Genomic DNA, 26185 nt, shown 5'->3' with positions numbered 1-26185 from the left:
ATAATTATAAATTATAAAATTTATTTTGATTGGGCTAGGTCTAATATATTTCTTTTTCATAATAATGTTCACAATCTTAAGGTCACCCCTTTCTAAATTTTTTAATTATGTTAATAAGATTAGATAATTTTATTCTAAATATATATATGGAGCATGATTTTCATCCTTAATGAAATTTTAATTATTAATAATATTTTAATCAAAAAATATCTTCACATCACCCAAATTTAATTAAAAAATATTATGTCTCCCTGAATCTCCTCCTCTACACTGAAAAATCAGCATCCATTAGAATTTTCCAACTTTAGCAATAAACCCGGGTGTAAATTTACTTAGCAAGCCTTGCCAACCATTCCTCTCCACGTCCCTTCCGCTTAGTGGGCTTCTCCCCATGCAGAGGACACTCCGCCATCTTCGGTAACCTCACCGCCGCTCCTAAACCCAACAGCGAAATAGGTAGATCTCTACAGTATCTTCATATATGCTCCTGTTCTTTTCTCTCTCTATCACTTCCCACTTCGTACTTTCCATGGCCGGAATCCAAAGTGGCGCCGCCTCTCCCGACCTCCTCACCGAGGCTTGCTTCGCCGTTCGTCGCCGTAAGGGCACTTCCACCGGACACCGCCGCGCCGCCGCCGCCGCCGCCGCCGGCTTTTCCTCACCGCCTATACTACCTCGCTCAGTCACCACTCCACCAGAACCCGTAAGAACAAGCATTTCTCCTTTTGCTTCTAAATTTTTATTTCTTTAGGGAAATTCTTGGATACGGTTTTTTTTTGGGGGGGATTTGTTGATGAATTTAAATTTTGAAAAGCAATAAAATTTACAACATACATTTTAAAGTAAATGTTGAGATTTTTTTTTAATAATTTGGTTAAACTATTTTTTTAATAATTAAGTGATTTATTTTTTGCGTTATTGTTGCAAAGTTTTTTGTTCTGATTGATGGGGCCCTGTGTTTGAATCTGTGGCACGTCTCTTGATTTTTGTGTTTGAAGCTTGGTAAATGTTTGGAAGATAAGAGATAATATTTTTTTCTGTCATATGGGTAAAATAAATAAGTAATAACTTTATATTTATGTAAATTTAATTTTTTTTTTAGTTATTTTGAGGGGTTAGATTAGTTGCAGCTGCAATGAGTTATTTATGCTATTTGTTTCGTTTTATTATTATTATTTTTATTTATCTTTTGTAGAAATGTTTTCATGTATATTATTTGACCAAATTTGGGGGTGGGGGCTTAGGGTTTCCTTTCTTATGGTGGAATGGCTGGAGAAAGTTTGGGATATAATTTTAATTATGAGGAGAATATTAGACTTGCTTTAAGATTAGTAAAATATATAATTAATATATCAAAGCTTGTATTACGCTCATCTTGAGGTATCTATAGGTTTCGTTTGGGGCATCTTTCTCATTACTTTCTAAAATAGCTTTGTTAAAAAAATTTCAATTATAAGAAAATTTTTAACTAGCAAATTGTTTTAGAAAGCATTAAGAAAGTTGTCACGAACGAAGTCATAATGATCATTAAATTCATAGTCATTATATTCTCATCTAATTTTTGTTTAGATTTGCTAGCTTTCAAGCAAAATTTGAAATTTGGGAAAATTTTTATTTTAGGTTCGAATATTTCGGTGCTTCAAATGTATAAATAGAGATGGAGATATTATTAATATATATGTGCTAGTAAGTTATTCTTATTGTTATGGGATTGTTTGAATACAATTTTTTTAAATAGACAAAATTATATATTTTTTCTTTTTCTAGTTATGTATAAGAAGAGATTATTTTTATTTTTAGTGGAAAACAGGAGGAATTGATTGATTGATTCCATTTTGCTTAGCCAATTTTTGGATCTTTTTTTTTTTTTATTTGCGATCTACTTTGAGATAATTGGAGGCCTTGCATCTTGCTTTTCAAGAATTGAAGACATAATTGAGATTTTCGTCTACAAGAAAAACTTTTGTTGGAAATGCTTATTAGCAACTGGAACCTACTGAGGATTTAAAGAGCACACAAAAAGTCCATAGGATAAAACCAACAAAATCAATAATGTAGTGATAATTTGCAACATTAGATGAACTTAAAATACATAATAATGAATGAAGTACTTTAGATTTGTGCATTGGGAGCATAATTGTTCAAATTTCTTTTTAAATATTGTATATTTTCATTATTCAATACTTGCTTCACTAACTTAATAATTGTATGTGACATTTTTTTGGATGAATTTTGTTGTAGGGTTTGATTTGGACTATCAGCAACTTATGTAATTTTTTGTTTTTTTAAGTGTTATTTTTTTCTCTACTAAATTTTGAATATTTTAGACTATTCAAGGCAAACCGTACAACTTAACTCTTTTTTCGATGGTGTGACCATAACATTTATGTGGTTGCACTTAGTCAATATGTTGCATAAATCTAAATGGTTGACCACCAAATATTTGAATAATTCCCATATGGAATTTGAGTTTTCCACCATTTTAGTATTCTAAATATTGTCAATTATTTAGTTTGTTTATGATAAATATCAGGGAAGTACATGCTAGTAAAATGGAATGGAAAGAAAATAAATTTCTCGAAAAGCATATTTATATCAATGATTACAAATATAAATATATGATATAGATGCATGTATGCATGTGTGTGCGCTATTAAGTTGAACATGATAAAAAAATATTTTGTTCATATTCAGCTCATTAAATAAATGAGCTAGTAAAATTAGTCCAACTCAAGCTAATTATCGAAACAAACACAAACATCAAGCTTATTTCAATATCCTTAGGCTTCATTTTGGATCACTTTCTTATTGCTTTCTAAAGCGGGTTTCTAGTACAAAAATTTTTAGTTCAAGAAATTTTTTAATACTAGAAGGATGTTTTAGAAAGAAGTAAGAAAGTTGTCCCAAACGTGCCTTAATGAGAGTTATAAACTATACGTTTCATAATTTTGAATATGGTAAATGTAAGCGCCAAAGTAAGTTGCCAAATGTGCACCATTTCATTACAATTGTTTTATATTAGGGAAAATTTGATCCCAAAATATAGGCAATAATTCCTTAGGTCCTTAAGAGTTGAGCTAGTTGGCACTCATAATTATCAACACTAATTTAATTGCAATAAAACAACCTACAAAAAAATAGTTGACAATAATATGAAAATTTTGAATGCTAAATTAATTGAGCGATATAAGGCACTAGGCCTTGCTTTCAAAAATGAACCCCAAATGGGAATATCTATCCATAGTAGCATGCATGGTTAATGGTTTCATGAAACTAATGAAGAATTTCTTTTGTTGAGTCAACTGTCACTCATAGTTAGCGGGAAAGAAGCTCCTTTTGAAAAAGCCTAATATGAAAGAGATTCTTGTTGACCTATGTACAAAGAACAAAAAAGAGAAGAAAGAATAAATCCAATGCGTATATAACTTATATTCGTTGAATCCCGAAATCTTACCGAAGTTCTGCCAAGGTACTGTATGTCAATGCCGAATCAGTCGCTTCTCCGTGAATCCATGCGTAAATCCCGTTCAAATAGCTTACCTCGTACAGAACAGCGCCGTTGGCGTCATCTCCCGGGATTTGCTCGTTCCTTAGAAGCTCCCGCCCGTTTGTGTCGTTAAATAGAGAGCGAGTCTCACTTCTTCGGCACTCAACTTCTCCTTCCCGTAAGCATCCCGCTGCTCACACGATATCCCATCTCCATCCCGTCGAGCTCCCTCCTCTGCATATACCGATCCCAAGCCGAGAGAGAGAGAGAGAGAGAGAGGGAACCTACCTCCACCGACCGAACTCCTCCCTGTCGTCCGACTCCATACCCGACACTTCCTTCACTGTCGGATCGGAAGTTGCTACATTTGATCGGAAGCAACTACAGGGAGCTCGCTTGCTGAAGGTAACTTTCTCCTTCACGCGCTCTGCTCGGCCAAATCCCTTAAATATGCCGAACCAAGGGATTTAGTAAATACAGTATTAAGCCGTAAATCCTTAATCTGGGATTTACCCATCGCCGGGATTTAACACGAGCACATAAACCGTTCGGCTGGATTTAACATAAATCCGACTTAATTTTCGCTGTAAATCTGGATACCAAATAAAAATCTTATATGATTTTCTGCTCCCGAGCATTTCTTCGACCAATTTTGGTAAATTAAAATTTAATTAGTTATAATAATTATTAATTATATCGCCTATACACGCCTTTATTGCGCGTGGTGGGAAGGAACCCCGGTGCGGCACCTACGGCGAGGCATGGTCACTTATAAGTACCCCGAGCGGGGGGAAAGTAAATTATATCATTTAAACAGGTACCGTCAAAGACCCCATACACGCCTTTATTGCGCGTGGTGGGAGGAACAAAAAATCATGGCCACGGTGTTCTCGTCAGAGGACACCTACCATATACGCCTTTATTGCGCGTGGTGGGAAAGGCCCAGTTTCTCGTAGTTTTCCCCTAAACAGGGGAGACGCCGGGAGGCTGCCGAAATTTTGGGTGAAATCGTACCTGGACCTGTTGAACTCAAAAGAATAAAGATGTGGACTCAAATGAACTGTGCACTTGTGGACCATAACCAAAACTCAAAATGATTTCTAAATGCCAAAATCAATTAAAATAAAAATCAAAATTGGAACCCAAATTTGAGTAATTTGAACATTCAATTGAACTCAAAGGACTGCAGGGGACATAGCACTTTGAACTCAAATCGGATTTGGTTCGCACATCAAACATGATTCAAACATTTGGACTCAAGCAAGAAACTTGAGTTGGACTTCAGAAGGATTTGAACACCGGGGCTTGATTTAGATCAAGCATAGTGGATGTGAATCCGGATTTGAACCATAATTAGATAATCAAATTTAATGAATGCATGATTGCCTGAATATCAATCATTAAGTTTGATTATGCAGGCGGAGGTCAATGAATGAATGAAGGTCACTCATTAAAATCCCAAATATAAGTGAAATGTTGGTTCACTCACAAGCAACAATGCCTGTTGATTGAGATGGCAATACTGGAGACCGGCAATCAAAGACCTGTCCTCTACAAACAAAAAACAATCAACAAACCACCCGAGATTGGTGAAAGGGTGGATTCGATGCAGAAACAATGGAGCTTCTACAAAATACTTGTAGGAGGTCATCGTAGAAGACATGTATCCCCTGCAAATAAAGAGATCAATGAATGAATGAAGGTCATTCATTAAAATCCCAAATAAAAGTGAAATATCGATTCACTCACAAGCAACAATACGAACTCCTACAAGTCACTATAAAAGATCTGCAATCCATACAAATCATTTATGAATACGAATGTATATACAACATCCACTTATGGGTAGATGCAGAAAGACTACAGTAAATACAATATCTTGTAGTCAACTTCAGTCTAAAGATGAATACATCTACCTCCGGCAGTAATGGATGTATTATAAAGACCAAAATCATAGCAGAATGCATAAAGAATATAAGTTCCTATGAGCTTCTACAACTCAAAGGCAGGAGATTAGTTAGTGCACTATGATCCACCTGCAGAAAGCAACGAGTAGTGCACGACAGTCTACCTGTACGAAGCAGCGAACAACTTTATCCAAAAGCTGATACGCCACACCACCGGATCTGCAACCTCCGTACAAGCAGACAGAATGCGTCTATTCCAAGAATACCCCCGCATATGCACAATAGTTTGTATACACATAGGCACACTAAAAGGGGGTAAAAGCAATCAAAGAACCCGCATGGGTCCCGGCGAGCGTGTTATTGGTACACACGTGACGTCTAGGGATGCTGCGCGGGTCAACAAGTAAATTCAAATTCAAACCCGATCCTTCTATACGGATCAATAGGAGTCGACAGGGTTCGAACCATTAAGCAAATATGTGGCCGTGGAGACCAGAATATTTGTTTTAATACATTCATATTAGGCCTTCAAAGCCTAAAATCAAAAGAATTCACTCTCAAGGGTATAAAGCCTACGAAACCCGATCCTCTGTCGACAGCCCGATAGAGTTGACAGGGTTCAATCAACAAAAGAGAAATGACCCCAAACACCCCGATGATGGTCGTGTTGAATACAGATCTCAACCGGAGGGGTTCCCAAATATTTTTAATTGTCTCCCAAAAGTCTATTCCAAACACTTTCAAGCTCCACCTAAAATACCCATTCAAAATCCAAAATTCCATAAAATCATCAAAGTCCAAAAATATTTAAAATTGAAATAAATCCATCAAAAAACTTAAAGCAAAATCCATCCACCCTCCGCAATAGTTTGTCGGGGCGGACAAATAAAGTTTACTTCAGCTCACAAAGAGCCAAATGCCTAGTCGAAATATCACTAGGATCCATTCTCAAATAATCTCTTGCCAGTAAGGACGTGGTACGTGTCCTCTAACCGGCAGTTTCGCCACCAATTGGCACTGCAGGTAAACGGTTATGACCCGGGGCCCTCTGAACCGAGTGATTTTGCCGCCAAATGACACCACAGATAGCGGTTATGGATAGAGCCAATATGCTCATTAATGGCGTTAAATCTTTGAGATATGAATCAATGGGATATGATCGATAGGGCACAAAGCCCTCTGTTAGCTAAGGTGGATTCAAATTTGTCCCCTTAGACAAACATTCAACCCCGGTCCACAAGGTCCCCTTGGACGAAGCAACCCATGGCTACCGACAATGATCCTTCTGTCAGGTTGGGTCGACTACCTCCTCTGACTAAGTAGACCAAGGACCACGATGGCCCGGGACGACGGAACCATGGGATCTTGATCGGGCCCATTATCCATTCCCCCACCATCCGCTTTAAGTGCTAGGTGGTGAAATTCCATATTTTAAATATCAAACTTTCCAATATTTCCCAAATATTTCATACTCCAAATTCTCAAATTCTCCAAATTTCCAAATCCAATCATCGCTGCTACTATATGCCGGATAACACGTATCTATACGTATCTGATTGACGACTAGCCTTAATCGAAAGTTCTCTCTCGTGATCGTGATCGGGGGGCTTGCGCCTATAGGAAACCAGAACTCAGATCATAAAGTCCTCACAAAATGAGGGCGAAATCTCTGGGTAGTGTCTTATCTACAAACCCATCTGCCTTCCAAAATTTACCCCGGAACTTATTCAGTTAAAACTCCCTCGCCGGAATAAAAGAAAAACGAGCGGGTGGAGGACGGGGCCGAATTTTCGGAGCCCACAATTCTTATTCAAATTCTATCAAATAAATGTCCTACTTGTTATTGGAGTAAGAGTAGCCATGGTGCATACTTAGCAGATTTGAGTCAGTAAAATGTGGTGCAATTCAAATATCATATAAATAATCAAATATGTCTACTTTTATGGTTGTTGAATTCTAGGTATTTTGCACCAATTTGCAAAGAAACTAGCCGTGATAACTCAAAAATAGTGCTACGATAGCTGTATTTTTTTGTAGTGAAGGTGGAAATTTTGAGATTTATTCGAATATATTTTATATTTTTTTATATTTAATTATTCATATAATGAGCCCCCTACAAAACTATAGTTGATTCACCCATGATTTCTAGTCTTCTAATTACTTGATTTATTCTTTCAATTTAAGATATGATGGTTGCTGTCAATGTCGTGCAACTCCAAATTTAATAACACCTAAATATTTGCCTTTATTATGGATAGCGACGTCAATATGAAATTTTGATCAACTAGGTACATTGATGGTACACAGTTGCAAGCTTTAGATTGTCAAGTGGGTGTTTGATTCAAATTTATCAAGAAATATCAAATGATATTTGTTTTTCTTGGTACCTAAGATAATGATAGTGCTATATAATTAATCAATTCTAATTTAAAGTCAAAACACAATTGAAATATCATTCAACTAAATAGTGATTGCTAGCTAGATCTATATGTTGGCAATTGGTTTCTAATTATGTGTCTTGCTTTGGAATAGGTATAGAATATTGAATATTAATCAATATTAATTTAGAGTCAAAACACAAATGAAATATAGATGTTTGATTTTTGTATGAGAATATGAATTTTTATTGATTAAAAATCAATGAAATGGTGTCTATTAAGTTTAAATCATAGATATGTTTATAACGCGAAAACATGCATAGGCAATCTGAAGGCATATTTGTATAACTATTTATTCTATAAAAATGCACAATCACAGATTTTTCCTTTCTTACCAAGTTTGAATTTATTCATTTTTCCATCAAGCTTTTATCATCTAATTTTTTATTGTATCTAAAATTTATTTTATTATCCTTTTATTTGTATTTCATCATATCTAATGTCTTTCATATTCTCTGTTTCTCCAAAGTCAAGAATAACACAACTCAACTTAATATGTTGGTTGTACGTGCACTTGGGTTACTAACAAAGAGGTCTTAGATTGACTTTCTTTCTTTTGAAATTTTTGATAAAAATGCTGTTATGACTATCACTCTCGAGCATAATTAATTGTAACTAAAAATATATATATGAACAATAGCAAAAATTTAAAATTGTGAAAAAAGACTTTAAAATAGGTCAAACAAGCTTATTTGTTCACCACCAATTCATGTAATTAGATGATTGAATATGTCGACACAATTTAGATTGTTGCATTTAAAGAAAGTGGAAATCCCTGAGGAACAGAGTTGTGGATTGTGCTAGGAATTATCCAATCTTGAGTGAAGCAAACCTAGGTTAAGGTTGTGCTTAAAGTCATTTGCTTCTATCTTGAGCTAAGTTTTGGCTTAACTATAGGTCATCTCAATTGGATAATGATTTAAGCTAGGCCATGATCATTAATAGTCATAAGCATGCTCAAGTTTAGTTAAGTAGCCATTTATTTCAAGAAAAAAAGGGAGGAAGAAATCAATGTGAATGGAACTTTAGTTAAGTAACCATCATATTGTTAATGAATCTTGAACTATGTAGCCACAATCTCAAAAAATCAAAAACATAAATGGATCTTAATTTTTGTAACCATCAATCTTGAAAATCAAAATCAAATTTTATCCTAAGTAGTTTGGGGCAAGCTTTACACTTCACATACATGTATGTATTTTTGGATCTAATAGTGAACTAACTCGAATCAATGTAGTTCAAATTCAATTCAAACCACATTTGGCTCTTTGGATGCCAAACTGCTATCCAATTTCAACCTATACTCATTTGAAGCATATGTGAATGATGTGTTGGGTTTATTTTGTTAATGTTTCCTTGTTGTTTAAATCAAAGCAATTTCTTATGTTATTTATTGAATTGCATTTTATGTTTGGCCTAATGTTAGGTATTTGAACACCAGCTTTTCGTGCCCGCCATCTGTACTGAACTTCCAATCACATATTGTGTGGTTTAGGAAGCACAAGTGGCCAATATGCAGACCAAATTGGAAAACAATTTGTTGAACTTTATATACTGATCACAATACTAAATCAGCATATAAGATTTTTATTAATGCCCTCTCTTTCTGGTCCAAAATCAATGTTTCAGATTAAGATATCATGAACAACTTAAACCTTATATTTTTACAAACCTTTTAGCCACTTTCCAAATGCAGTATTGGGAAATATGCTTAAAGATACAAATATATTAGGCACTTCAATAGCCAAATGCGGGTAAGAAAAAAGAGAGGAAAGAAAAGAGCAAGATAACTGGCCGAGCCTAACAACCATTACAGACATATATAAATTCATTCATAACTTAGTTTTTATTACTATCTGCACTTTTTGTTTCATTCCTTGTTGGTATCTAATTCTTTTTAGGTATTTTATAGTTCATAAGAGTATTAAATTTAGTATTTCTTCACATAAACTTCAATATTGCAGCTAGCCATGAATGGTTTGAGATTCCTTCTCCAGAAGGAACTCAGGAACAGTGATGTCGGCTCGCTGGGAAGAGTTGTTCTTCCTAAGGTCAGCATTCAGATGATTAATTTTCTACATATTGCAGCAACTTACTGCTTTGGGAAAAAACTTTGATGAATTTATGCTTCAGAAAGAGACAGAAGCCAATCTTCCAATCCTCACTGTAAGAGAAGGCATCTCATTGCCAATGATCGATTTGGACACAGCTCGAGTTTGGAATTTTAAGTTCAGGTTTGAATTCATATTTCAGAAACAGAAATAGCCAAAACTAAAAGTGATTCCTCTGTATTTCTAATGAAGGTTTTGGCCTAACAACAAGAGCAGAATGTACATATTGGAGAATACTGGTAAGATTATAGTTAAAATTCTTTCACTGCTAAACATATACTGTCATCTCGATCCAACAAGCTATCGAACTTCACTGTTCAAATTGTTTTAAGGTGAGTTTGTAAGGAGCCATGGACTTATATCAGGAGATTTCATCATGCTTTACAAGGATAATGAGAAAGATAGATATGTATAGCACAATCTTAAGATTATTATCATAATTTTATATGCTTTTATCTTACTGAAACTCTAATTGAAGCTCACTGCACTGATTACAGGTCATTCGAGCTAAGAAGGCTGGAATGCAAGAGCCAGTTCTTGCTTCACTTCCTGGAATAGAAGATGGAATCTTTGATTCCATTGTTACTGATATAGTGGTGGCTAGAGCAAGATATTCTGATCTGTATTTACCGTTAGGAGATGGAATGAATATGGCATTTGGTCTCAATTGTGCCTTCTCTGCGGACTTGTTAATGACTGTTCCTGATGAGAAACTGGAAAATTACTCAGCTGAATCTACACCTAAGTTGGGATCCATGGAGAACTTAACCTTGGATGATCTTTACTAATGGCATCTTGTTTCAAACGTTTTTTTTGTTTTCCTACTGTTTATTTGCTGCTTGAAAACAAAACTGGCTATGGTTTTTGCATATATTTACACAGTATATTAATAAGTTATGTTTATCTTTGGCTTATATTGCAAAGAATGTATAAGTCTACATCAATTTCTCATTTCTCCATGTAGTATCACGAGAAACTCCCCCCCAAAAAAATGATGGTAAAAGAGGTTCAAAAGTAATATCAAAAGCACTAATCACGTCTAAAAAATATAAGAGGGAATTGGTAATTTTATGGCATATTCAGTCAGCTCACATTGCTCAGATTCTGGTTTGCTCCGTTTGAAAAGAGCCAATTTGACAATAAGGTGCGGTCAAGTTAGTCAAGCACACCCAGGCTTCGTTTGAGACGTTTTTCTTCCTGTTTCTTAAAGCGGTTTTTTAGTACAAAAGTTAAGTTTTTTTAACTAAAAAGTAGCTTTAAGAAGCAGCAAGAAAGTCGTCCCAAGCGAAACCTCAATTGATAGACTGATCAATGTTGGTCTAACTTGGTCCTAGTTGATTTAATGTGACCCCGAGTAAAATTCACTAAACAATAACTAGTTTAATATGGTTTTGATGTCTTAATTTGATCTCCAAATTTCAATCATGATTTTGGCTGACTCAATTATCTAAAAAATTGTCTTCGTTGATCCATGATTGTACCAGTTGCATGATTGCGATTCACCTAATTAGGTAGTAGTTGTCCTAAATGGTCATGAGTGATTTATAAAAGTCCTACCGACCTAGGTTTAGTCTTACTTAGGAGGTTTTAATCAACTCAACTTAGTCCTAGGTGATGCGGTGAATTTTGGTGGTGGACCCTATATCCTAGTTGATCTAGTCGGCCTTATTAAGTGCTTGAATATTTGTAGGTTAGAGAAGGATATTATTATCTTAACATGGCATGAATATCTCACATATACATTAGATAGCTGATAGGATATTATGAGATATTGTATGTGGAAGATCCATAAAGCCAAAAAAAAAAATCATGGGGTTTAACCAAAGCATATCATTCCCATAAGTGGTGAAGGAATTAATACAATATAGTTGTCATAAACAGTCGAGGATATATTTCGTAATTGAAGTAAGCCTCTTGATATGCATAAGTTAACATCGGGAGATGGTGGGCAGTTGTCTCGATCAATGTTTGTACATGGACGTTAGTTGTCAGTAGTTGAAAAACATCATATGTTAGCAGATGTTGGGCAAAGATACATTATGAGTGCTAGATAATGTGCAATGCCAATGATCAAGGAATATCTGACGTATGGCAACCGTTCGTGATCTATTTAGTCATTCTCGTTTAACAGAGGAGATAAACTACTAAGAAGGATGACATCAAACATCAGTGGATAGTAACATTAAATGTAGACAAGGATTGGACGACAATCAATTGAGATTGTCTAGCATAGAGAGATGACTTGCAGTATGCTCGATCATTGTTCTTACATAGAGGATACCAGTAATTAAGAAATTAGGGGATCAAACATTAATGGATAACATGAGTTTACATTGACAGTCATTAGATAAAAATTGATTACGAATGTTGGATGCTAGGGTGATGAAAAGCGGTTTAGTCAATTATTCTCCTTATAGGAGGTGAGATAAACAACCATGAAAATGAGCATCAGGCATCAAAGACTGACCTATATTGAGCATTTGTGGGCTCCTAAAATTAGCGCCTCGGCCTCCCCGCGACTTTGCTTTTTTGCTTTCAAGTTTTAATAGATTAAGTTCCAAGGTAAATTTTCAAAATGCATATTGGGATTGTAGATAAGACACACCTAGAGATTTCACCCTCATTTTGCGAGGAATTTATGATATAAGTTCTTATTTCTTATAGGCATAAGCCCCTATAGTTAGTTACCCCTCCCAATCATGAGAGAGAATTTTCGATTAAGGCTAGTCGTTGGTGAATACATCGTATTCGTGGATATGTGATATCTGGCATATAGTAGCAGCATTGGTTTAGGTTTTGGAAATTTGATAATTTGATATTTAAAATTTGGAAATTTACCACCATGCACTTTAAAGCGGATGGTGGGGGGAATGATGATGAACCCGATCAAGATACCATGGTTCAGTCATCCCGGGCCATCGTGGTCCCTAGTCTACTTAGTCAGAGGAGGTAGTCAAACCAACATAACAGAAGGATCCTTGTCAGCAGTCATGGGTTGTGTCATCCAAGGGTACCTTGTAGACTTGGAGTAGATGTTTGTCTAATGGGACAATTTTGAATTCACCTTAAATGACAAAGGGCTTTGTGCCCTATCAATTATATCATATTGATTCATATCTCAAATATTTAATACCATTGGGGAACATACGGGTGGGAACCATAACTATAATATAATGGTGTTATTTTATGGCAAACCGCCCCATTCAGAGGATCCCAGTCATAGTCATTTACCTATGGTGCCACTTAACGGTGAAACCATAGGTATAGTGCCATTTGATGATGAAACCACTGGTTAGAGGACATGTGACACATCTTTACAGGTAAGAGACATATTTAGAATGAATCATAGTGATATTCTCGACTATATATATATTGTTGACCTTATTTTTGTATGAGGTCATAGGGACCCATCCAAATCTCCACCTAATTGATCTGATGGTTGACATTTCTTCAGTTTTCAATCATCTAGAAATCGATTTAGGATTCAATCTAGATTCAAATCAAACCCATACTTCAAACCTATCAAAACTCCAAGTCTATCTTGATCCCAGTTCAAACCTCAATCAAGACTTCAAACCAGTTTCGAATTTAGTTTCAATCCTATAAAGTCATTTACAACCATCCAACTGATTGTGAGTGATGTGGATAATTCAAATTGAAGAAATCAAATTTAAACTAGACAAACCCCAAAAATTGTGACCAAATTCCAAGGCTAAAAGGTTATGTCCTAAAAGTTTTTTAGTGATTTTTCAAATATTTCAAACCCTGGTCAACCCAAATCATGATCTATCAATTGCATATTGATCAAACATGTCTTTAGAGTCAACCGTCCAAATTTGAACTCAATCTAAGACCTCTAGCCCCAGAAACTAAATCTATTTTCAAATGCTATTAAATCTTCAAATATTTATGTCCTATGCCACTGGACCCTCTACCATATGGAATTTGACCTTGGAGCCTCCTCCAACGCCTTTGATCATGTCCAACCCCTTTATTATGATATGTTAAGTATTAATCTACATTTTGGTGGGCCTATTTTGAGCCCAGTTGACCAAGGGTCAAAATGACAAAAATGTCCCTTAAGGGCAAAATTGAAGTTTCCTTTAAACTTCAACATTGCCCAGTCAAATCAAATCTTGAAATCTCCTCTAATGCATCCTAAACATCATTAGGAGTGTATTGGATTCAAATCGAGACCTTGTTCAAGCCTGGTTGACCAAGTCAACAAAGGTTGACTAAATGGCCCCTTAAGGTCCAAATGGTTAATTTGACCCAAATGACCATTCTAACCATTGGGACCACCTCTACTATAGTTCATTTATCATTTCAAATCTGTTGAGATTAAACCCAGCTCCTAAGTCAACCTTGACCCTATAGCCCTTTAAGGGTCTAAATAGTCATTTTGACCATTAGGACCATTATGGCCCATAAAACTACCCACACAAGACTCCAAACATCAAACCAAACTTATTGAGCTCAAACCCAAGTCCTAGTCACCTTAAGGGTTCAAATGGGCCAAACCAACCCATTTAACCAAATCAAGCCCTCTAAACTCTCAAGCTCACTTCAATGATTGATTTAAATATATCCAACTCATTTTGAGTCAAATAACATTTGCTTTGATTTAGTCAATCCTTAACCCATGGTCAAACCTCCCTATATATATATATATATATATCAAAGATTTTGAAAGGACTTTGAATGGTCAATTCCTTTTCAAATACCCACATCCCCACTCATAACTTGTGCTACATCATCCCAATGGCAAACTATATATCCCTCAAGTCCACATAAGCATTTATTAACTGTTTGACTAGTTAAATAGTCAATGGGAATGTGAAACCCATTGGAATGGTCAAACCCTTCAACCCGATTTTCCTAGCTTAGCCAGGCCCATCTAGCCATCCAAATAGGTTCTAGCTAGAATTTTCTTGAACTCTATTTGAACCAATCTCAGTCATTCATTTGATCCTAAATGGCCTATGATTTCTCCTCTTATGATATGAAGCCAAAATAGCCTCTACTCATCATTGTACCTCCCTGTCTTTCCCCCGCACTATTCCAACTTCTTTGGGATAGGTGGAGGCAATCAAATAATGTATCCAAACAAATCCCAGGTGTCCATTCAAGCTGGGGACATTTGAATAAAGTAAAAGGTTAAAAAAAAGGCTTATTCTTCAAGTTACCCCCTCTCTCTCTCTCTCTCTCTCTCCACTCTTAGCCTCTCAAGCTTAGACTCCAATTTGTTCAAGCTCCTCACAGTCCTCTCTTCATGTCCACAGTTGAACCCCATTATCAAAAGCTCACCAACGACAAGTTCTCTGGCGAACCAAAGGCAAACTCCGTCCAAGGGCTATATCCTTCAATCCAGTATGTTTCAGACCATGATTTCAATAAGAAAAAGATATGTGGATAATCTACAAGCTCAAAGAGTCTAAAATCTTAAAATCCCACCAATTATATTTGGTAAAATCTTAAACCCTAGACTAGGGAACTCAAGTTTAAATAACTTTTGATTAAGTGCATTTCAAAATACGATTTCAAACCCCCATTATTTTTGTTCATTTATATTACTTGTATTTAAAATTTCATGCAATTTGATCCTCTAGACTGAGAAAACAAATCATTTTTCATTTTTAGGGCATTTTGTCTACCCTGCATTAAGTGTAAGTTTTTTGGACCGTTGATCTCACAATCAAAGATCTAGATAGCATCATTCCACTGTTCTAATTAACTACGCTTTCATTTTCATGGTTAATCACTCTGTTCGGCTCGATCTGAGCTATTGATCCTTAAGTGTGGGGAATCCAATGATGTGGAATGCTTGCTAACATGGATAAGTGCTATGCGAATCGAAACCGCAGCGCCGCCCAATCACTGGGTTCCTGCACAATCATGCCAATGATTGTCGCCACCACGCAGCTTTAATCCTGCCAGTTAGAAGCTGTGCGTGTCCTCCCACTATCGTCGAATTCATTTTGAATAATTTTAATTAATTTTAAATCCTTTATAATTAACAAAATTTCAAAAAAATAATTAAAAATTTAAATTAGTCCAAAAAATTAATGTTTTATTTCAAATTGTTCAATTTTTAAAATTCTTTTAATTAAAATTAAAAATAATTTAAAATATATAATATATTTTAAATTGTTGTAAATATGCTTTTAAGAAGTATAATTTTAATGATAACAAACACTTCTGTTTCTCTACGACTGCCTTGCCTATTAACATTTCAGGTCTACAAGATCAAATTATAATTTGTACCAGCTCAAGATTGGGTAGACTAAGTCTGAGTCAGTTTGTAAAATTTTTCCTTTCTTAAGTTTATTGTAAACGATGTGGTTCCTGATACTAAGTAACCTTACACACACACACATGGGAAAATTTTTTTATCTGATTTTAGAGTTTTCTATTTTTGGTCACATCGTCTGGGACGATCCATAAATCGGCCTGGACGATCAGCTAAAAATAAAAACCCTAATTAGGGTATCCTAGTTAAGACAACCATCATTAAGCACATCGTCCTAGACGATATTCGTATCGGCCGGGACGATAGGCTCAAATTAGAAAGAATTAGCCGGCAGAACTATTTAGGTGTTGTTTATTTTTGGACATCGTTCAGGGAAAAAATAAGATTTGACTATGATTGTAATATAATGGCAGTATTTGACTGCAAAACCATTCAATTAGAGTGTCCCAATCATAACCATTTACCTGTGGTGCCATTTGAGGTGAAACCATCAGTTAAAGGACACACTACATCCTTACTGATAAGAGATAGATTGAGAATGAATCCTAGTTATATTCTATACTAGATATTAGCTCTTTATGAGATGAAGTAGTTTTCAGATGTATCCACCTTAGCAAATTATTGTGAAGGATGGATGAATATTTCTACTTTCAGTATTTGATGGTTTATTTCAAATTATTTAGATTATATATTTTTGAAATTTTGTTATAATTTTTACAAGCATTTGGGAGTTTGGGAGGAATTTTTAAATATTTTGGGTTCCCTCTAGTTGAGATTTTCAGTCAATACGGTCATCTTCAGGGTGTATGAAAAATTTTATTTTATTAGTTGAACCTTATTAACTCTGTCTTATTTTCCGATGAAGGAATGAGTTTGATGTAGGCATGGTGCTTTTGGTAAATTTTTGAGAATTAACTCATCCGATTGAGATTTACATTCAACACGATCATCATTAGGATATTAATGAGCGATTTTTATTTTATCAGTTAAACCTTATTGATTATATTATCTTCTCAACAGAGGATAGAGTCAGTCATTGCTTTATGACTTTATTAGTGAATTTTTTAAAATAAAATATCTAGGTCAACGCAACCATATATTTTTTTTGATAGTTTAAGCCGTGTCGACTCTTATCTACTTGCATAGTAGGATCGAGCTCAAACTTGGGTTTATCATTTAACCCGTGTAGCAACCTCAAATATCACATGTATACCCATAACAAGCTCACCAGGGCTTATGTGGGTATATATTGTTACATGTATTTTGCATGATGCTTTCATGTGTATACATAATACCATTTTTGAAATGTAATTATAGTGTGAAATGAGACACTAGAGTGAAACCTTCTGCATATTGCAAATACAGGCAGGAGGATACTTTGGCATGTAATTGCAATGTTAAAAGGCACGCTTGAATGAAATCCTTGGCATCCTACAAATGCATGCAAGAGATCACTTTGAAATACACTTGCAATATTGAGTGACATGCCTGCAGTTGTTTGTCGTCACCTATAGGTGGACTACTGTAGCATGATGGGTCTTCTACATTTATTTGCAATGGTGTATATATTTGTGTCCACAGGGGTTCACCGTACTTGTGATATATTCTCCTTTTTTATCCACACGTAGGTCATATCAACTATCTTTGCTTGCACTCAAACCAGTGCCTTCAACTTATTTAATGTTGAAGCAGACTAAATTATATTTATTGCTAACTTTCTCATGCATTTTGGCTTTGTGTTCATAAGATACTATCACGTACATATGTAAGCAAATTGACCTTGATTGATGGGAGATTATTACATCCAATGCTTGTCCTCCATCGTCATTCATAAGAGGACTAGTGTATTCACTTGTCAGTTAGCGACTATTGATTACAGGTTGACTACTTTCACCATAGCCTTCTTCACTTCATTTCTAATTAGGTTGCATTCTTCATATATGATTGTGAGTAACTCACTGTGTCATTGTCTCATGCAATTGCCTGTAAATTGGCCACCACGTGCTCTTTGTTATTAGGCAACAATGATTACATTACATTTTCTTCAAGATCTTCGACCTTCTCTTGGTAGGCAATTCACAGCATGATTGCTCATTAATGCTTACGTGGTTAAATGTACATACAGGGGTACTATTGTTGTCAAATGCATGGACACCCTAAGTGTTTATTGCAAGCTGCATGTACTTGCATCATATCCACCCTCGCCATGAACATGCGACTTTAGTGTGTGTTTGTTTAATAATGGAAAGTTGTATGCAAATTATACTTGCTTCAAAGCCTTCAAACATCTCTTGCATGCTTAGTCACTGTTATTTGCATAGTTGAATATGCTTGGAGGTCATTGTTGCATTTGTTACATATTGCACTACGCACATTTGCTTGCAATTTATTTGAGTACTGCAAGTCGATTGAACGCCTATGTGTATTTGGGATATTATTCATCATGAGTTTCCTACTTGTTCGTTTATAGTAGAATGGCTTGAACTAAATTTTAGGATTTGCATTTTTAAATTAATTATGCATTTTAGAGTTCAATGTTCAACCTTTTGTAGTTTAGTTCAAGTTTGATCCCCTATTTGTTTACACAAGTCACTTGCTCTTTATTTAAGTTATGTGCATTTATGTTCAAATATAGGTCCTCTGTCACTTAGAATTTTGGTAGAATCGCGGCATATCACCCATTTTGGCAAATTTTGGGGAGTCATAGCCTCCCTCCATGTTAAGAAAGGCTGTATGACACCACGATCATATTATTTAATCCCACCATGCTAAGAATGGTGTGTATAGGTCTTAAGGGGTACCTATTTGAAAAAGCACAGTTGTTTCCTTGTAGGCACTTATGCGTATATGGGTACTTAAAATTTGCTTAGTTATGCTAAGAAAAGCATATATGAGGATTACCTACCTCGTCGCAAGCACCTCAGCGAGCTTTCTCCTACTACGCTAAGAAAAGCGCTCATATGTTGTTGCTCACCACGCTGCATCCATTGAGGATAGGGTTTGAACCTTTATACCTTGCATAATGATTGACAACGATGTCAACGGCTGTGTCAATTATGTCGGGGCATGACGATAGTGCTGTCTACGTTGAAGACTATGTTGAGGTCGATGTCGTGATTACATGAGGCTCGAGACATTACAAGATAATTAATTAAAGTTAATTAATTATGATTAATTAAATTTAATAGAGGATATGGGTGATGCATGAGGTTTGACAACAAGATTTAGGATGAATTTGAGCATGATTTAAGCTAAATTCTATCAAACAGTAAGTTAAATCCTTTGTTTCCCTCGTTTGCCTAGGGATTTTATGGAAGAAGCGTGTGAAAGGAAAAAAGATGGCTACCTTCGTAATAAGCAAGCTCCCATCACTATTTCCTATTCAGCAGTAAGGAATATCATCGAAGGAGGTGGAGATGTTGGGTTTGATCGTAGGGGTTGAAGCGTCAAATGAAGATCATCTCAGGTATGGGTAGAGATCGGCCTGAAGTTATGAGGGTTTGAGGAATCAGAAGGTTGTTAGATTCAACAGCTTGCGGTACGGGGAAGAGGTGTTAGTTGAGAGTGAGGTTGGGTCTATTTGGTTGCTGTGGAGGTCGAGGGTATTGAGAGGCTGTGTGGATCTGAGCAGGAGGGAAATCACAACAATAGGGTGCAGCTCTTGTTGTGGGAGATCGGTCTGGAGCAGAGGTCGAGTAGGTAGTGGAGTCGGATGATCGACGAGATTTTGTGAACAGAGGAGGTTGTGTGCGAGTGGCTTTTGGGAGAAGACGAGGCGAACGAATGCAACCTCGCCCATATCCCCTATTAATGCGAGCTGGATGGAAATTGTGCGGAGGACGTGCGAGAGCTTCATCGACGTGCAAAGGATGGTGTAGGACGTCCGAATAACATGTATCACAGGATTTCATCTGGAGAATGACGTGCAAACGATGTCGAAGAGGTATGCAAGTAATTTTTTTTTTAATTTTTTTCTTTGGCCATTTAGAGGTCAACGGATGCATGATCGAAGATAGGTTCAAAAAAAGTGCTTGAATAAGGCGATAATATTATACATCGACGTTTATTTGAATATCGTTAAATTGTGGATTACATACATTATGCCAATCATTTAAAAAATTATCAAATAACATTTGAATAAATTTCTAGCATGGTTCAAATAATGTTAAGATTGTTCGACGCTAATTTAATCATCATTTTAAGGACAAATATGGTTGGAATATGACTTTAAAAAGACAACTAGATGCAAACTAAAGTCTAATGACTAATGGGTTTAGTATTTAGAATACGAAGCCTTTTTTCATTCCTAAAAGAGAAATAAAAAGATAATTAATGGGTTTAATATTTAGAATAAGAAGCCTTTTTTCATCCCTAAAAGAGAAATAAAAAAGATAACTAAATTTCAAATATGATAATCAAATATAGACCATCACTCACTCTGTAATAGTCATAAACTAAGAATGTGATTAGGAGATAAAGAGTTGATGAAGCTGTTATAAGGGTTCTCACTAAAGGTGTCAAAATTTGACATGATCCAAAACTCGACTACCAAAGAGTTGATGAAGCTGTTATAGGGGTGTCAAAAATAGACATGATCCGAACCAAAAAATTTCAAGTTCGGGTCAACTCGTTTACCATATGGGTCGCATTCATGTTTGAGTCTTTGACCCGTTTGCAAAAATGAATCGTGTTGACCTGAAGACCTAAAATAAACCCGATTTGACTCGGGAAATCAAAAGAAATGCGTTCGTTCGTCACGTCTTTCCCCACCGTGGCATAAGTCATGACCAAGTCGCGTCAGTCCATCGTGTTACACGCGTCAGTCTATCGCGCGACTCTCGTTAGTCCACCAATTTTCGCCATCTGGTCTGTTTAGCGCGTCCAGAGAGTCAGAAGAGAAGCCGAGTGCTAACCGCATTGGTCCGTTCGCCGTTCGGTCTAACGATCTGTTCGCACTTCGTTGTTCGGTCAAGAGACCTCATCTACTCCGACACGTCCGAAGATATGTCGATTCTGTCGGTCCGTTCACGAGACAAACCATTTTTTTAATCAAAGTATCAAACAGGTCCGCAGTTCGTGTTTGGTCAACCTGGAAACCCACGTGGATCATGCCTGGGTTGAAATACCTGCCCGTTTATAAAAAAAAAAAGATCAGGTTTGGATTGACATGTTTAGACTCGGGTTCAACCTGAACCTGACCTGTCGACTTGTTTTGAAACCCCTAATTCTCACTCTATTAGGGCATCTCCAACCGAACGACAAACACTTGTTTGCCATTCTTGCTTTGCTCCAATCAATAGCCATTTTTGACACCATTTGATCGCGTATGAACAGTGCGACGTCAATATTGGCGTCGCACTATTCATCTGCGCCTTTTTTTTCTTTCTACCGAACATGTTGGGAAGAAAGGCGTGAAAGAAAACGACTGTTTTAGCGGCAAAATGGCGTTGGATTGGAGATGAAACACGACATTTTTTGATTTTCCTGCATTTTGGAGTGAAAAATGACATTTTCGGTTGGAGATGGTCTTAGTAAGTCTGAATAAAATTTTATAAAAGTATATACTTTTATAAATGATAAAATTATATATATATATATATTTTCTAATAATTATATATATACGGCCCTGAAAATTTACGAAGCAACTATGGGCTCGTTAATTTATCGAGTGGATTAAGAATGGTAGGAGAGCATTATTCGTAAATTTTCAGGGCCGACATCAGCCAAGCATCTGTGTTTGGGAAATTTCAGATGAGTTAGATCCGCCTTATCTCATTACGCCTCGTTAATCCTTTGGAGTTAAATCGTTCGAAGATAGATTTGATTAATTCCCAGATCAGAGGTCGAATCTGCAATGGCGACGAGGTATTGGGTGGTATCCCTACCCGCCCAATCGTCAGCTTCTGCTCTATGGAGCCGTCTTCAGGAATTGATCTCCAAGAAAGCTTTCGACACGCCTCTCTACCGGGTAAGCAAGTCGAAAGCCGTGATCTTTATGACATCAACAACTTATTAAACTTTGCAGGTTTGATTTTGTCTGGGTGAGTTTTATTCTTTTTCTTACAGTTCAACACTCCCGACTTACGGGTGGGTACTTTGGATTCTCTTCTTTCTCTGAGCGACGATCTCTCGAAGGTACTTGTTCAATTATACTGCATTCTCCTCTAGGAATATTGCTTTTGCATGTTGCTGATTGGAAGATCCACAGTTGAATACTTTCATAGAAGGGGTGTCGCATAAGATACGGCGGCAAATCGAAGATCTGGAACGGGCTTCTGGGATTGACAGCTTGGCTCTTACAGTGGATGGGGTTCCCGTGGATACCTATCTCACGAGGTAATCGAATTTAAGTGAGTTTTTGGCAGGGATTTATTACCTACTTGCATAAAGGTATAGCTGTTTTTTTTTTCCTTTAAAAAAAAATATGGGGCGTTTTCGTGATAATGCATCATTTTATTGGAAGGACAGGTTCGTTTGGGATGAGTCCAAATATCCCACAGTATCGCCACTTCGAGAAATTGTTGATACCATCCACAGTCAGGTAGCCAAGATCGAGGATGACATGAAGGTTTGTGTATTCTTCTGTCTTGCTTTACGATTTCAGCTTTATACTTTTCTTGTTGCTGAATATTGTTTCCATTGAATTTTCATTTGGGGTTCACCATGATTATGCGTCCATCAAATGCTCCATCTGCTCCTAGAATATTTCATCTTTTATATGCAGACGATATTCTAATATTTTCTGAAGCTAAGGTAAATTATGTAAAGAAAATTAAATCCATTCTTTACAACTATTGCAATTGGACGGGACAAGTGATCAATTTGCAAAAATATGTTGCTTTGTTTGGAAAAGCTGTCAGAATTAGGAAGAAAGAAGGCAATTTCCCGGATTTTGAATTTTGAAACCGTTAAGGAGATGAAGTACTTAGGAGTCAAAATAGCTTTGAGGAGGCTTGTTACGGCAGATTTTCAGAGCTTGCTTGAGAAGGTGTTATCAAAGCTTAATGTTTGGACTAACAAGTTCATTTCGTTGGAAGGACGTATGGTGCTTGTAAAATTGGTATTGCTATCTATTCCAATTTTTTCAGCTTCCCCTTCACTTGTTCCCTCGGGAGTTCTTTATGAAATTGATAAAACTTATAGAAGTTTTATTTGGCATAAGAAGGATGGTAAATTTGGGATTCACTATGTGGCATGGAATGTGTTATGCAAACCAAAGAGCTATGGTGGTCGAGGACTTTATTCTTCAATTTCTAAGGTAGGTCATATTCACGAACTTTTATTTGGTCCGGTGAATGTACGTAGAGGAACGTCCGGTCGGCACTAAAATCCCGCAAAAAAAACTTGGTATTTGCTCGGTATTGCTAGATATTATTTGGTAATAACGAGGAATACCATCATGTGAAGACCCAATACCGAGTTATACCGATCTATACAGAGCAATACCGAGTTGTACAAAAAAATACCGAGTTGTAGTAAAGATAATCACCTAGAACAAGCTTGGCTTCAAGATGATGAGTTTTATGAGAATGCTCGTCAAACCACCTTCGCACTTGCTTGCAGCCAACGACGAGCAATGGCAAAGGTGGAGCCCTTGAAGAAGGCTTACTCCTCAGTATAAAGCTATATGTGGAAAGTTAGCACAATTTTCCACTGAAGATGAGTGACAGACTACGGGCCAGGTTCGTCGAGGAGGAAGCCCACAAGTGAAGTTGGAGAAGGTTTTGGCCTTGAAGGAAGCCGCACAACAAACGAAAGAGCTTGCATAGGCTGAAGTTGCTAGGTTGTCGAAAAAGGTCATGGCGATTGAGGACAATTACACCGCCTTCTTCATATCCACCAAGTACCAAGTCATCCTTAGCTTGACAAAGCTCATTTCCATGCAAGCTTGACCCAATGTTTGGGGATCCAACACTCCTTTTTGATTCGACCTTGGATGACAAGGAGAGTGATGGTCACTGACAAGGAGAGTGATGGTGCGAGTGAGATTAGTGATTGAGTTGAGTTGCCCTTTTATAATTGTTTTTATAGGTCTACATGGTAAAATTTTAAGGTAATAATTTATAATGAAATCAAATGAGAATATTTCTTAGAGGAAGTTGAATTACAGATGTGCCAAATGGGTAGAATATCATCGATGTTTTATCTTTGCGCTTAAACATAAATCTTGGGTAGAAAAGATACTTGCAGATTCCCTCTCTAAAGTTTTATTGATTATCCCATCCTTTGAATTTCATATTCTAGGGTTTAAAAGGCTAAATAATGATTATTAAATTTGTCCATATTTTTATTTGATATACTTAGAACATGCCTAGAAAAACATATCATTCGATAGCTCTTATGTGGTGATTGAGGGGGGGGGGATATTTATTTATTTCTAGGACATCCATTATATAGTTCCTTATAATGGTGTTACATCATGGGGGTGCAAAAGTTTAGAACCATGCACCTATTATGATGTGTTTTTTCTAGCTCTCTCTAAAGAGAGATTTTGAGAGGTTAGTCACTCAATGCTATACATATAGGCAAGCAAAAAGAATTTTTTTGCTTTGCTTATTCCCTTTAGGCCATGGGAGAATATTTTTTAGACTTTGTATGTGGCCTTACTAGAACCTCTAGGAGACATGATGGCATATTTATTGTTTTAGATCATTAGTGCAAAATATCTCACTTATTACTTCACTCAAAATTCAATGTGTTACATATAGAATAGGTTGTTCTTCAAGGAGATTGTTGGGCTTCATGGATTCTCTTCTACAAATGTTTCTGATGGAGTTGTTAAATTTGTATCATATTTTTGAAAAATATTGTGGAAGTTAATAGGCACTATATTAAAGTCCTCTTCAACATTTCAATCTTAGATTGGTTGGCAGATTGATGTAGTAAACATAATATTGGGAAATCTCTTAAATACTTTGTGCATAAAAGATTAAGAAATTGTACATACACATTCTTATACTCGACTTTGCATACAATAGCACTATTTCAACAACTACAAAGAAAATCTCATTAGGAATAGTTTGAATATAATTTAAAGAAGCCAATTTATCTTGCTCGCATACTTTCACATGCATTTTTTGACTAAAGATTCACTTTTGCATAAATTTTTAGTGTCTTCATGATAATGTTAAAAAATAATTAAAATTGACTAAGATAAAATAAACTCATTCCAGAAAAAAAACTTTCAAAGAAAAAAATATTGGGGAGCATTTTTGATTTGAATCTAACATGAAAGATATACATCAATAAAAATTACAAAACTATAAGCTAGGGCACATGAGTTATTTGAAATTATTAGAAAATTTGATTGAAAAGCATATGTTTTTGAATTGTCAAAATACATGTTTTTATTGGTCCTGTTTTTTGGTAAAGGATTTGATATCATATAAGCAAATTAGCAACCCTCCGAACGTGTAGGATGATTCTTTTATAAGAGGACAAAATTATTATTTGCAAATGGCCAGCCAATTTTGCTTCTTTGAGGTGGACCATATTATCATTCATGAGATGCCAACTAGTAAGAATGGATATTATAGATATTTTATGAGATGAAAAGACAAACCATTAATAGAGGGTTCTTGATTTACTAGAGATTATCTTGAGAAGTTTGTACCAGAGGTTGTGGATAGCTATATTGACCTGTCAGAGAAAAGCTCTTCGAGTCTAAGGGAATTTATATGGTATAAGAAGCCAATGGAGAAAAAAAAAAGATCAACCATAAGAACCCATGACCAGGAGGGAATAAGGGCACATGACCATGAGTAAAATGACGAATCTTATGTTTAAGTTGCATTTTTAATTGTTGTGTATTTTGTTGTGGAAAAACTATGTATTTATTTTCATATTGTGGCTATATGTAAATTTGAGGTTCAAATTTAGAAATTGAACCATGAAATTTCAAAATTTTAAAAAGTTTGAAGTTTAGATTTTCAAAAATTGAGGAGTTAAATTTAAAAATCATTTGAAAAATGTTTATTTGCATAAGAATAAAT

At 35.9% G+C, this 26185-nt stretch overlaps 2 protein-coding genes across 2 annotated transcripts in view; both read left to right on the top strand.

The window, feature by feature from the left end:
* The first annotated feature begins 529 nt into the window (after positions 1–529).
* Positions 530–10731, top strand: LOC110113014 (B3 domain-containing protein LFL1-like). Its single transcript, XM_020845421.2, has 6 exons — positions 530–703; positions 9797–9883; positions 9966–10066; positions 10136–10182; positions 10276–10352; positions 10441–10731. Exons 1-6 carry the CDS (start codon positions 530–532, stop codon positions 10729–10731), a joined length of 777 nt encoding a protein of 258 aa, XP_020701080.2.
* Positions 10732–21845: 11114 nt separating this feature from the next.
* The window catches only part of LOC110113011 (V-type proton ATPase subunit C), a 39025-nt gene continuing 34685 nt past the window's right edge, over positions 21846–26185 (top strand). Inside the window, exons 1-4 of the mRNA XM_020845419.2 lie at positions 21846–22161; positions 22260–22328; positions 22402–22529; positions 22662–22761. Coding sequence (XP_020701078.1) covers positions 22048–22161; positions 22260–22328; positions 22402–22529; positions 22662–22761 — 411 coding nt within the window. The 5' untranslated portion in view covers positions 21846–22047. The remainder of the gene's footprint in view (positions 22162–22259; positions 22329–22401; positions 22530–22661; positions 22762–26185) is intronic.

Source organism: Dendrobium catenatum, unplaced genomic scaffold (genome assembly GCF_001605985.2).
Source record: "Dendrobium catenatum unplaced genomic scaffold, ASM160598v2 fragScaff_scaffold_1029, whole genome shotgun sequence".
Lineage (NCBI taxonomy): Eukaryota > Viridiplantae > Streptophyta > Magnoliopsida > Asparagales > Orchidaceae > Dendrobium > Dendrobium catenatum.
The sequence above is the reverse complement of the archived record's forward strand: the minus strand, read 5'-3'. Positions and strand labels throughout refer to the sequence as shown.